Source organism: Podarcis cretensis (genome assembly GCF_951804945.1).
Source record: "Podarcis cretensis genome assembly, chromosome: 2".
Lineage (NCBI taxonomy): Eukaryota > Metazoa > Chordata > Lepidosauria > Squamata > Lacertidae > Podarcis > Podarcis cretensis.
Window position 1 is genome coordinate 51,705,827 of NC_137171.1, and position 12,470 is coordinate 51,718,296.

Here is a 12,470-nt window from a genome sequence, read left to right on the forward strand (position 1 = left end):
TATCTAACTATTTTTTCCATGCCATGCATAAGAGAAGATAGGCAAAGAGCTTTTTTCTATGAGTGATGCGTCAGTGTCTGTTGACACATATTTGGGGCAGAGGAGAGGCAAGTTAAGTTGTGTAGCTTAAAACCATTGTGCTAGCATAACTGTTATGTTGAATACTGCCCTATATTTCCTGTAATACGTTGACGTTTGTTCTTAAATTCTCCTGAGAGTAGTTAATGTTCATTTGAATATGTAAAATTAGGCAGTTTTTTGTGGTCTTGTGAAGCCACACACAAGATTTACACTTGTGTTGGAGTAACAACTTAGAAATGTCTGGATCTAAAATGGCACAAGATTCAAGCTGCTCCCCTTTAGGGAGAAGCCCCCAAAGTAGATGTCTGTATCGAGAGCTGTGTTAGAAACAGAGATATGAAAGCTAGGAGCTAATGGCACCTTAAACCTAGGTTGTGGGCACCACAGTGGAGTGTCTTGGCGCGCTTTCTTTATAACAAGAATACTAACCTGAAAATCAGTGAATCGCAGCTAGTATCTTATGTTTATTTTTCACTTGGTCTAGTCCTCATCTGAAGACTGCAAAAAAAACCAAAGCCATACTTCCCCTGCCCGCCCGCCCTAATATTCTTATAAGGGTCCCTTCTCAAGTCTTAAGAGAGTGGCTGGAAGTGGGGAGGCAGAAAAGGGTCCTCCTTTTCTTCCAGCCGTGGCAGTTTTAATCTGAAATCTTCGGCTCAGTACTGCACCCAGAGCTCAGAAACTGCTTGCCTTAATGAAATTCCCCGTCACAAAACGCACTTAGAACAATGAGAGTTTCAAACGTTGCTCAAGAGGCAGATGAATGTCTTCCTGCTCAGTTCTCTTTTGACTGCTGCCAAAGCAGGAACATCAAAGAATGTTCTCGGCCATAGCTATGAAGAAAGTAAAGTTCTTTTTAATGGCTTTGTCATTCAGACAAGAAGCAGGCAAAATGTGAAGTGTACCAGCCTCAGTTTGTGATTGATGCTCCCCAGTATTCAAGGATTATTTTTAAACATCATTGCAACTTCCACAACATCTCTTATCTGCTCAGCCCATTTAAAATGTGTTTCAGAATTGAATTAGAAGCAAGAAAGAGGCACACATTATCTTAGTAGGGGTTTTTTAAATGGAACATTGCTCACAAAGCTGGGGGGGGGAGGGTTGACTCTCCACTTTCAGTGCTGCTCCTTGCTCCTCACTGGTAAGAACTATCCAGTATTTCCTTCATATCCTGTCACTGACTGGTTTTTACAGCTGGTCACTTTAGCTCTTGTGCCTTCAAGCCAAGTCTTAATAATGTCTGTCCCTGTTTCTTTAAAACTAAAGTGCCCAGCTTCCACAATTCATCAAATTCTATTGCTGTTTTGCTAAGCAGCTCAGGCAGAAAATTATGTGCATTCTTAGATACTTGCTTTAAAGGGCAATAATATTTTGACCTCCAAATGTAAATAGCAAACTGCTTCCATGGAAATTATTGAAATGCCTTTTGAGAAATGTGTATAAGTATGGCAGATAATTTTAGAGAATTGCAAAGCTGAATAGTGCAATGATACTTTGTTATCATTGTTTTGTATCCAGCTGCAATGCTTTTTGCCCATGAAAGCTGCTCTGCTAATATATTAGAGCTCAGCCCTGGTGAATCAGAGAGTGGATAGTAATGCAGTAATGTGGTTAGGAGGATTAAAGCATGAGTACGCTTTTCTCTAGTTTATAGATTCTTGTGTATCAACAGCTCAGATTACTATATGCATCCCTTTTCATATACTCATGCAAAGAATTGTAAGAAATGAAATTAACTGGTTCAAGAAACTGGAATATGCAGATTTGTATAATTTCCTCGCTTGGCTGCCATTATTCTGCCTGTGGTGAAACTGTCCACTCTCTTCCTTGTTCCTCACACAGTGAGTGGAAGGCATGACGCAAACCCTGACCTTGTGAATGCTGAAACAGGTGTTAGGTTCCTGGCAGGGCCAGAGGATTTTACATATCTGAACACAGAGAGGAGGAGGGTACATAGGAAGAGCAGCAGGTCTACCCATGGAAACCTTTTCATTGCAGCTATGGTAATATCTGCGGTTGTCCTTCGCCATCAATGCTCTGGTGGCAGAGGAGGCAAAATAGAGATGGCAAAAACAATCTGCTGTGTGCCAAGTCCTCCTGTTCCTTCAAACACCACCCCAAACCCGCCAAGAGCTGCCAGCTGGTGTACTGATTTCCTTTCCATTGTGGCCAATGGGAAGGGAGGTCTTTTTTTTAAAGCCAACAAAAAAAGGTAAAGGTAAAGGTACCCCTGCCCGTACGGGCCAGTCTTGACAGACTCTGGGGTTGTGCGCCCATCTCACTTAAGAGGCCAGGGGCCAGCGCTGTCCGGAGACACTTCCGGGTCACGTGGCCAGCGTGACATCGCTGCTCTGGCGAGCCAGAGCCGCACACGGAAACGCCGTTTACCTTCCCGCTGGTAAGCGGTCCCTATTTATCTACTTGCACCCGGAGGTGCTTTCGAACTGCTAGGTTGGCAGGCGCTGGGACCGAGCAGCGGGAGCGCACCCCGCCGCAGGGATTCGAACCGCCGACCTTTCGATTGGCAAGCCCTAGGCGCTGAGGCTTTAACCCACAGCGCCACCTGCGTCCCCTAAAAGCCAACAAAAGACACACCCAAAAAGGAAAAATACTCCCTTCTACCCTGCCAACAGAAGTCCAGCCAAGGCATTGGGTTTGACAGTTCTTCTGCCTTCAGTCCTCTCTTCCCCCGCCCACCCTGGATTGCTGTGGACTTTGCCTGTGGGCCATAGGCAACCACAGCGCATTCTTTAGGGTGTGCATTCAATTATTATTATTTGATTATTTCAGTAAAGAAAGAAGAGAAGGGAATGATAAGGCAAGGAGGCAATACAGAAATAAAAATCTAACAAAACAAGTGCAACACAAGTAGCCAAAAAAACCAAAACAGATTGTTCCAGTGGAGAAAAAGACCTGTGCTGAGCTGGACAGGTTTTGGGCAGATCTGGATGGCTGAGGGCATCCTCTTTGTTTGTGTATCACAAAAGTAGCTCTTCACCCCCACAGATATTATCTCCACAAAAGGTGGCCAGGAAAGCTTGGATGCAGGCAGGGCCATGGGGAAGAGATGGATGTATACAAAAGAAAAAGACTGGAATAGATCTGCAGCTTCTGCCTGCAGAGGGGGGGAGTTCTTCTTCCTTTACTGCCACCACTTGTGCCAGTCACCCCACTGCTGTTTCCAGAAACAGTTGCAGGCAGAAATTGCAGATCCTTTCCAGCCTTTTTATTCTACTGTGGTACCTCGGGTTAAGAACTTAATTCGTTCTGGAGGTCTGTTCTTAACCTGAAACTGTTCTTAACCTGAAGCACCACTTTAGCTAATGGGGCCTCCCGCTGCCACGTCGCTGCTGCGCGATTTCTGTTCTCATCCTGAAGCAAAGTTCTTAACCGGAGGTACTATTTCTGGGTTAGTGGAGTCTGTAACCTGAAGTGTATGTAACCTGAAGCATCTGTAACCTGAGGTACCACTGTACTTATATCTCTCTCTCTCTGCTTCCCTTGTTCCCCATTTTTAAAAAAACATTAGGGTATGCCTGGGCACACCTAGCACACCTCCTGCACTTGCCTGTGCTGTGGACTTTCATAGAATAGGAAATGTTGGCTTGTTAGATGTTAATTAGAATTAGAAATGTGAACATTTCAAGGTTCTAATGCATATGGGAAGCCATCTAGATATTTATCTGCTTGTTTTTAATCTGTCTTTACATGCTTTTACTATTGTACATAGCTATTTGCCTTTTTAGCTCTCCTCTGAACATTCTTTTAATGGCATAAACTCTTACATGACTCAATAAGAAAACATAAATATCCCAAACTACCATTTTCTATTCAGAGCCTAAGATAAAATTGTAGCATAAGCCCAAATTTTTCTTGCATCCTTTATGCAGAAAAACATAGGTAAGAAAGTGAAATGTTTTTTAATTCCTTTATAACTTGTTGGGTTAGTAAGTTTCATCTGTATTTCATTTTTGAACTTTTTTATATATATAAAAAATCAATATTCACAAGGAGGAAAAAGCACTCAGTGTGGTATAGCTTCTCAGTAATAATGCTTAAACCTCTACAGCTGGGGGAAGGAGGTGGTCATCACACATTGTTCAGGAGTTTAAGCATAAAGGTAAAGGTAAAGGTACCCCTGCCCGTACGGGCCAGTCTTGACAGACTCTGGGGTTGTGCGCCCATCTCACTTAAGAGGCCAGGGGCCAGCGCTGTCTGGAGACACTTCCGGGTCACGTGGCCAGCGTGACATCGCTGCTCTGGCCAGAGCCAGAGCCAGAGCCAGAGCCGCACACGGAAACGCCGTTTACCTTCCCGCTGGTAAGCGGTCCCTATTTATCTACTTGCACCCGGAGGTGCTTTCGAACTGCTAGGTTGGCAGGCGCTGGGACCGAGCAGCGAGAGCGCACCCCGCCGCAGGGATTCGAACCGCCGACCTTTCGATCGGCAAGCCCTAGGCGCTGAGGCTTTAACCCACAGCGCCACCTGCGTCCCCAGTTTAAGCATAAACAGTACTAAAATCAAAGAACATCTCAAGGAGTGTAATTTTGATTTTATTTAAAACTTTGTCACTTAACCCTGTTTCTTTTTCATCTCTTCTGAAGGTGCTCTTACCGAGTGCTATGACGAACTGGGAAACCGATACCAGCTTCCTGTCTACTGCCTGGCCCCGCCCATCAACATGATAGAAGAGAAGGGGGATTTAGAGACTCTGGATATTCCCGATCCACCACCTAACTCGGGTCATGAATGTCAGCTTCGTTTACGCCTCTCAACAGGCAAAGACCTCAAACTTGTGGTCCGCAGTATGGACACTGTCTATCACATGAAGAGAAGACTGCACACAGCAGAGGGTGTGGAGCCCAGCAGCCAGCGGTGGTTTTTTTCAGGCAGGCCCCTGGCAGACAAAATGAAACTGGAGGAGTTGAAAATACCAAGGGACTATGTGGTGCAAGTCATTGTGAGCCAGCCCTTAACAAACCCCACCCCGGTGGAGAACTGACTTTGCCTGTATGTTTCTCTTTTCCTTTTCTGCTCTTCTTACCACGTGGGAACTTTTTCACTATTTTTGTTCTCTCCGACTAGTGGGTTGGTTCTAAACAATGACCAGCAAAAATTCCATCTGTGATGGAGCTTTAGGGGGGAAACACACACACATGCAAGCACACACACGTTCCTAAACTGCCCCTGGAGACTTTGCCCAATTTAGGAATTCTTGACACCCCAGTAAGACGTTCTTAACAAAGTAAATCTGGAACGTGTGTGAAAGAGATCCTGAAGTTTACAGAGGATGATGCTGAAAAAGTGGTTTGAACTATAAGTGAAGTACTGATCCATAAAAGGGAAAGGCACTTTTAAAAGGATTAAACCAAACTGAAGTATTTTGTGAAATCAGCATCACTTACAGTTCAGCCAATCAGTGTAGCTGCTCTGGTAAATCTAGTATGCTGTGATAATTGTAGGAATTGTGTCTATTCTAGTTTCACATTAGCTCAACAAGGCTAATATTTAAATGGGATGGTGAAGGATTCTGGGACAGACTATCAGGTTCAATCTGATTAGTATAGATGATCCCAAATAAAGGTTTTTGGTATATACTGAAATAGCAAACAATAGTGATTTGCCATTGCTGCTTCAGTATGTGCTAAATATTGCTCTCTGAAAAATTAGGCTATTGTTTAGCAAATATATAATGTTACATGGAATTGCAGTTACCGTATACTTCTGTATCTAGTTAAAAAGCTTATTATTTTAGGTTCACCAGCCTGAGAAACAAAAACAAAAGAAGGCACAGGACTTATTTCACTTAGTATGTTAGCCGATAATGTTTAGGCCCAATATAGTGATTTTAAACCCCCTTTATTCACAGCAATAGCTATTAACATACTACAGAAGAAAAGCACAGGAAGCCCTGTCATACGCTTCTGTAAGGTAAGGGTGTGCAACTTGCTTGACAGTATCATATATCTCCCCACTGATCTTTATGTTGCTTGGCATAACTGGGACTCAGATGCATCATCTTATTCTGCTAAGTGATCACACACACACACTTGACCCTTGGGAGAAGAGATGGGAATAATGATTGAAAATGAGGAAGATATTGTAGATTGTTAAATCATCTGATCTTTCCTTTACACCATTAGATCTTTCAATATTTTGGGGGGAGTTGTATATTGCAAGAATATTTGTATTACTATTCCACAAATCCTTAATATTTGTATTACTATTCCACAAATCCTTAAGGGGTGGCTTACCAGTGGGCCTCCAGAAATTGTAGGATCCCAGTCCCAATCAGCCCCAGTCAACATGGCCAACGATCAGGCATGATGGGGGTTGGAGTCCAGCAGCATCTGGAGGGCCACAGCTTAGTTTCTCCTGACCTAAATACTTTTGTATCTTGCTGGTGATGGGTAGCTTACAGAAAGAAGTGGATTGAGTTGGTTTGTGAAAAGCAGTGTGCATATTTCAACCATTCTTTATCTTCCCTGCCATGGTTTCAGTTACTCTTATCCACACTCATGCATATGACAGTGTATATGCAGTGCATGTATGTCAGATTGATGGGCCACTTTTTCTACTTGTCAGATTTATCTGAAACATCACAGTAACCTTAGCAATATCACACAGCATTTTCCCTTCAGAATGTGAAAGCAAGCCATTCTTTAGAGTAGGAGGCATATCCTTTTAAGAGGGCTTTGGGCAAGATTGATAGCAGTCCAGTTAAATTCTGTTGAGTAATCAGTCCTAGCAATGTGCATCTTTTGAAAAGAAGTATACATAACTATTTTCTTTAGATTCTCTGTGCTTTTTGTTGTCCCTGACCTGGTTCACACATGACATGAAGCCAAACCATGGGCTTGTCGGAAAAAGAGCAAATGGTTCCCAGAGAAAAGATGTGGCTGCTTTTCTCCTCCTCCCCTTGGTTACAGCTTGCGGTTTATCTGGAGCAAGAGAAACCATGAACTTGGGTTCAGACAGAATGCTCAGCCAAGCCATAGCTTAGCTCACAGCAGTGCAGCAGCAGGACTGGAAGGGGAGCAAAGTGACAGTGATTTTCTCTGGGGGAGCCTGCTTGTTTGCACTAAGCTATGGTGCAGCTTAATATTACATGTATACTTGATCATTAGTTCTGTTCTTTTGGTGTGGTCATGTTCCTGTTAGCACCACTATTATTAATCATTTTTCAAACAGAACTCATTAATATTCTTCTTGCTAAGCACTGAATCTACTTTACAGTTATTTTTATCTGTGAAAAGGCATGTTTTTGGTCCACTGAGGGAACAATCTAGGTGAACCTCTTCCTCCCTGCAGTGAGGAGAGCTACAATACTTAAGTGTCCTATAACTAACCTAGCCTTACTCGGGTTATCTTGCTGTGATAACTAGAAACTAGAACAATGAAACATAAACATTTAAAATTATATCGCATTTTCAGTGTAGGGTAGGTTGCAAAGTTTCTCAAAGGAGGTTTCTCTTTTTGGAAATCAGTTCAGACTTGGAACCACTTGCCATATGAATGTATCATTGTGTGTCACAACCACAGCATTCTTCTGGGCACAGTCGAATACTGCAGGGTCTTTCAATGTAGTTTTGGCCAGATGGCAGCAGCATACAGCAAAAGGGTATCTGTCTTCTAGGGATTTGTTAAGTTCCCCCACTTTCTCAGATACCATGTTCACTTGTGCTAATATTAGGAGCAAACACTTATATTATAGAAGTTCAGAAGGATGCAGATCCTTCATTTGTCACAAAGGGTGCATGCTAAACAATTGACTAAAAAGCTAAAATATTTAAGGCAAAATCTAATGTCATTGTGACTCTTTTTGAAGTCATTCCACATGTACTGAAGTGAAAAGGAATGCTAGACTGCTGCATAAAAACTCTAAATGCTGATTTTTGGAGAGGCATCCCAGGTGTTGATCCATTTAGTTGGTACCAGTTAGCTTCTTTGTAATTTCCAAGTAATAAACTTATTTGGTGCACACCACAGCCATTACATATCAGAAAGAGTACACCTTGCAAAATAAAAGTATGTGTCTAGTAGTCTCATTTTTCCCAAGTTAAACGGATAAAAATAATTTATAGATATTAAAATTGAATTGAGCTAAAAATAGGCTGATAACTTCTGTGACTACTTCTGCCCTTTTCGCAATGTGTTCAGGATTACTTGAAATGTTTTCAAGCCATGTTGCTTGATGGCTGGGCCAGCTCCAGGTTTGTGATGTGAGGCTCACTCAGCCAGATGCCTTCCAGTGGGCCACTTCTCATACTTCTGATGCCCTGGAGGAAGGCAGTAGTAGCTGCTCCTTGCTGTCATTGACAGAGCAAATGAGCAAGCAACAGTCACTGCTGTTCTCAGCCACTATTGCCACTTGCTTATCTGTGTGGCGGGTGGAGGTTTGCCAGTCATCTTTGACAAAGGGGGAGGGCATCAGTTATGGTTTCTGCTGTTCTTCAGTGGCCAGTGTTGTGCGTCAGGTGATAATGATGGGCACATGACAGCTGCTTAAGGATGCTGACCCATGGCACTGGCCATGCTTGATGAAGATAGGTTTCCAACATGCATTCAGGTATTCAGCATGTATTTGGCAAAGAATATGAGTCCCCGACTGTAGAATGCTCTTAGGGAACAAGTTACAAGAGGGTGTTGGAGTAGCTCCACTTACCTCTGCCACAAGTTGGCTTCCATGAATGCAGCTCTACAGTTCTTTAAAAATGCAGTCACCTTCTCCGACAAACATTTTCACATCGGTGTGTGCGCGCATGTGTGTGAAGAAATAAAAACATGTGCTTGACACTTTTTAAGCTGATGACGTGTAAATTTCCAGATGATGCTGCACTGAAAAATGGGAGCTGCACTCCCACTTCAGCAGTTAGAATGAAACAGCTGGAAAGGAAAAGGTCATTATCCCTACAGTTGGAATGGTAGTGAAATTCCTCCAAACTGTGATGAAGGACCATATTGGAACTTGTGCACGCACATATGTGCACAGTAAATCAATATACCTCCCTTTTGTACTGATGGCAGGCACTCAAGGATTGCTTGTCTTTCATAAGCATAGTGGTGACTTAACCACCTCTCAAGCTCTAAACAAAAGTAACTCCTCAGGTATCGTGAATAGTTTTTACTATGAGTGGAAATTGCATGCATCTGTTAACCAAGTAGGAGTCTTAGTTTCTTGCTTACTCTTACTCTTTCCTGCTCTAGAAAACTGGGTTTTTTAGGGGAAACTTGATTATAAGTCAGGCATATCCCTTTCACCTAATGTTGTTCACCTTCACCCAGCAGTTAGAATAAGCGAGGCAACTGGATTTTCATTGTTTTTAATCTCCAAGGCCGAGCAATTTCATTTATTACTTTTAACAGAAGACTAATTCAAGTAAGCACTGTTGCATGCATTTAATGTTTTATCAGCATGCAGATTGGCTTCTGGCCTATGCCAGCTCCTTCCTATCGTTGGAGTCGAAGCTTTGCCTCTTCTGCAGACATACATGCACACACTCACATACATTCTAAAGACAGAACACTTGGCATAGAGCTACCAAGGGCAAACAGGCAAACAGTTACAATATTGTTCTTTACAGTGTAACACATTTATACGCCATTTCTGATTTACCTTCTCCCCTTTGCTAGTGAATTATATCTACAGACATATGGTGGTGGCAGGTTTGTTTAGCACAGAGCTTTGGTTTTCATGCTTGTTATTGCAGACGTGTCACTAGTACATGACCCAGAAGTAATGGACTCTCCGTAATCTGTCTTGGATGAGCTTGAAAGGCAAAAGGACAGTAGCGCTGTTGATACTGCATTATGTAAAAAAGCGGGTTGCGGGGAGAATGAATGCATAGGAGACACATACTGCTTACTGTGCTCCATCCTATTCTGAAAACAAAACATGTGACTAGAGCGTTGGCTTAGTACATTAGTTGCATTGGCATTACACAAAATTCTACCACGAGACAACGAGATTAAGAAAATGATCACATTAAAAGCCATGGTTGTAATTCTCTTGATCTCTAAACTTTAGAGAGACTAAGGAGGTATTTGGGAAACGGTGTAGTGTGAAATTGCAGTGTAATAAACTGGGTTTTGAGAGGATTTTGATGGACAAAGATAATACCTCTTTTTTCAATACTGTAGTTTCATTATTCATTTTACAAAAATAATCAGGATTCAGATTGATGCGATGAGAGCAATATATTCAGCTGTGGCACAATGTGTTTTGATAAAACAAGATTTTAAGTGTCGCTCGCAAGATGGGTAAATGGGCCTTCATGTTTAGTGCATTGCTCCTTAGGGAGAAAATATAACAAAATCATATCTGGTAGGTTAATGCAATTTTGTGCTGTTTTTGAAAATCATTTTAGGATTGCAGTCATTGACATATCTCTTAATTTGTCTCAGAGTGTTAGTTATGCATATCGGATGTCTAAAACTGTATGGTTTTCTAACAGCAGTTCCTTTGGTCTTTACATGATTGTCCCTGCCTAGGTTGTTTTTGCTTAAGATTATATGGAGCTTTTGGGGGGTGCATTTCTTCAGCTGTCTGCAATAATATTCCATTTTCAGTTTACTTCTCTGACAACCGTTTTCCTGAGTGTTGTTTTTTTAAAAAACAACAACACACACACAATTTGTACTCAACAGTATGTAAATGGTGTAAAGAAATACAATATATGGGAGTTGTAGAACTGAATTTAGAGGCAAACTTGCCTTTTCAACATCTTGTATTCTAAAGCAGGAAAATATGAAAATGCAACACTTGTGACATTACTGATTCTTTTGCCTAATAGCCATGTATCCAAGACTAGTGTAGCTGGTTTAAAAATATCTCTGTGTCCAAGAAGTATTCTTAATTTAATTCAGCAGTTTATTTTTATTTCCTTCCTGTCTCTTCGCTTTTCTTTCTATGTAGACTCTGGTCCCATTTATAGGAAGCCTTAAATCCAGGGCTGTGACTCCCCTTTTGAAAGAGGAGTGCACTGTGATGCATGCCAGCAAGCTTATTTAAGTGCTAAAAGTATGAAGGTGGCTTAATGGTTTGGTTTTTGTTTGCTTAAATACGGTTGGTTTCCTAAGGAGGTTGGAACTCCATTGCCCTGAATGGCAGTCTGTGATGAAATAGACTCATGTCCTTCAGCTGAGGACACTATGTATTAGATACTTCTCAATATTGTGCTAATTATCTCTGGATCAGAACCACGTTGTCAATTAAAAAAAAAAATGCAAGCATGGTCGTTTTCATTATGAATATTTAAAATTCACCTGACACTTTTAATCCCCCTTTTTCTGGCAATTGAATCTAGCCAAAGATGGGAAAGGATTTTTTGATTTATTTTTTTTAACAATTTGCTGGGTCTTAAACTCAAAAACAGTGAAATGGTCTTCTGTCAAGGGTCTTACCAGTGCCTCTCCTCTCCATGTCCTGGGAACGTCTAGAAACTGGAGATCGCCTTTTGAGCAATGCCTGAAATTGTGTACTAGGCAGCTGGAGGTGTGTAAAGACATTCTTCTCTAATGTGTTATGAGCAAATTACTTGGATTTAAATGTCCTATTTGCCTCTTGGTAGTGGCTTCCAAAGATGGCTGGTACCATCAATTTGTATTTCTTGAATAAAAATCTTCTCTTTTCTGGTAAATCTTTTTTTGTACAGTGTTTGTTCTGTGCCATGTATCAAAAGAAGCATTCGTGTTACATAGGTGGTTGGCAGTTGGGTACCAATACAGAGAAACACAGTTTTCAGTAGCTAAAAAGGGAAGTCTGATTAGGGGAATTCCTATGATGTGGCACTTCCCCACCCCTCCTCCGTGCAACTTTTATAAAACTAAATCTTTTAGCTTTGTACATGCAGGATGTGTGAAACTTTTCTTACAGTCTCCTTCAGCCCAAAGGTGAAATGTCTGGAAATGCAGTTAACATTTGGGTTAGCCTTTTCAAGGTGCACTATATATTTATACTGTACCTATGTTGTGCTGACATTGCAGTAGTATGCGCACACCTTTAAAATTCTATAGCAAAGCACAAATAGGTTCTTTTTTGACCAATTAAATGAAGTAAATCAGTGTAGCATCATGATTTCCTAAAAGTCAGGAATATGCTGTATAGTACTCTATGTATTAAACAGAAAGGAAAAACAACAAGAAAACCTGGTTATTATTATTATTATTATTTGGCTTTTAAAAATAAAATTGGTACTGGAGATGCCTTGCCTTAAAATACAAACTCTGTGTCCTTTTTCTCTTAACCCAACATAGCTGCAAAATGCCTCTTGTGTCTCTTCTGTCTTATTGGAGTCCTTAGGTCAGTGAACGGTCTGTATGATTACAGAAATGCTTTAGTATACCCAGCTAGCAAAATACAAGGCTTTCTACAGAGATCTTAGTAA

The 12,470-nt window shown here is 41.5% G+C and overlaps 1 protein-coding gene across 2 annotated transcripts in view; it reads left to right on the forward strand.

Annotated features, from left to right (window-relative positions):
- UBTD2 (ubiquitin domain containing 2) overlaps nucleotides 1-11,723 on the forward strand; it is a 44,023-nt gene extending 32,300 nt beyond the window's left edge. For both annotated transcript variants that reach the window (XM_079964887.1, XM_079964886.1), the window contains exon 3: nucleotides 4,689-11,723. In XM_079964887.1, the coding sequence (XP_079821013.1) occupies nucleotides 4,689-5,086 (398 nt within the window). In that variant the 3' untranslated portion in view covers nucleotides 5,087-11,723. The remainder of the gene's footprint in view (nucleotides 1-4,688) is intronic.
- Nucleotides 11,724-12,470: the final 747 nt, after the last annotated feature.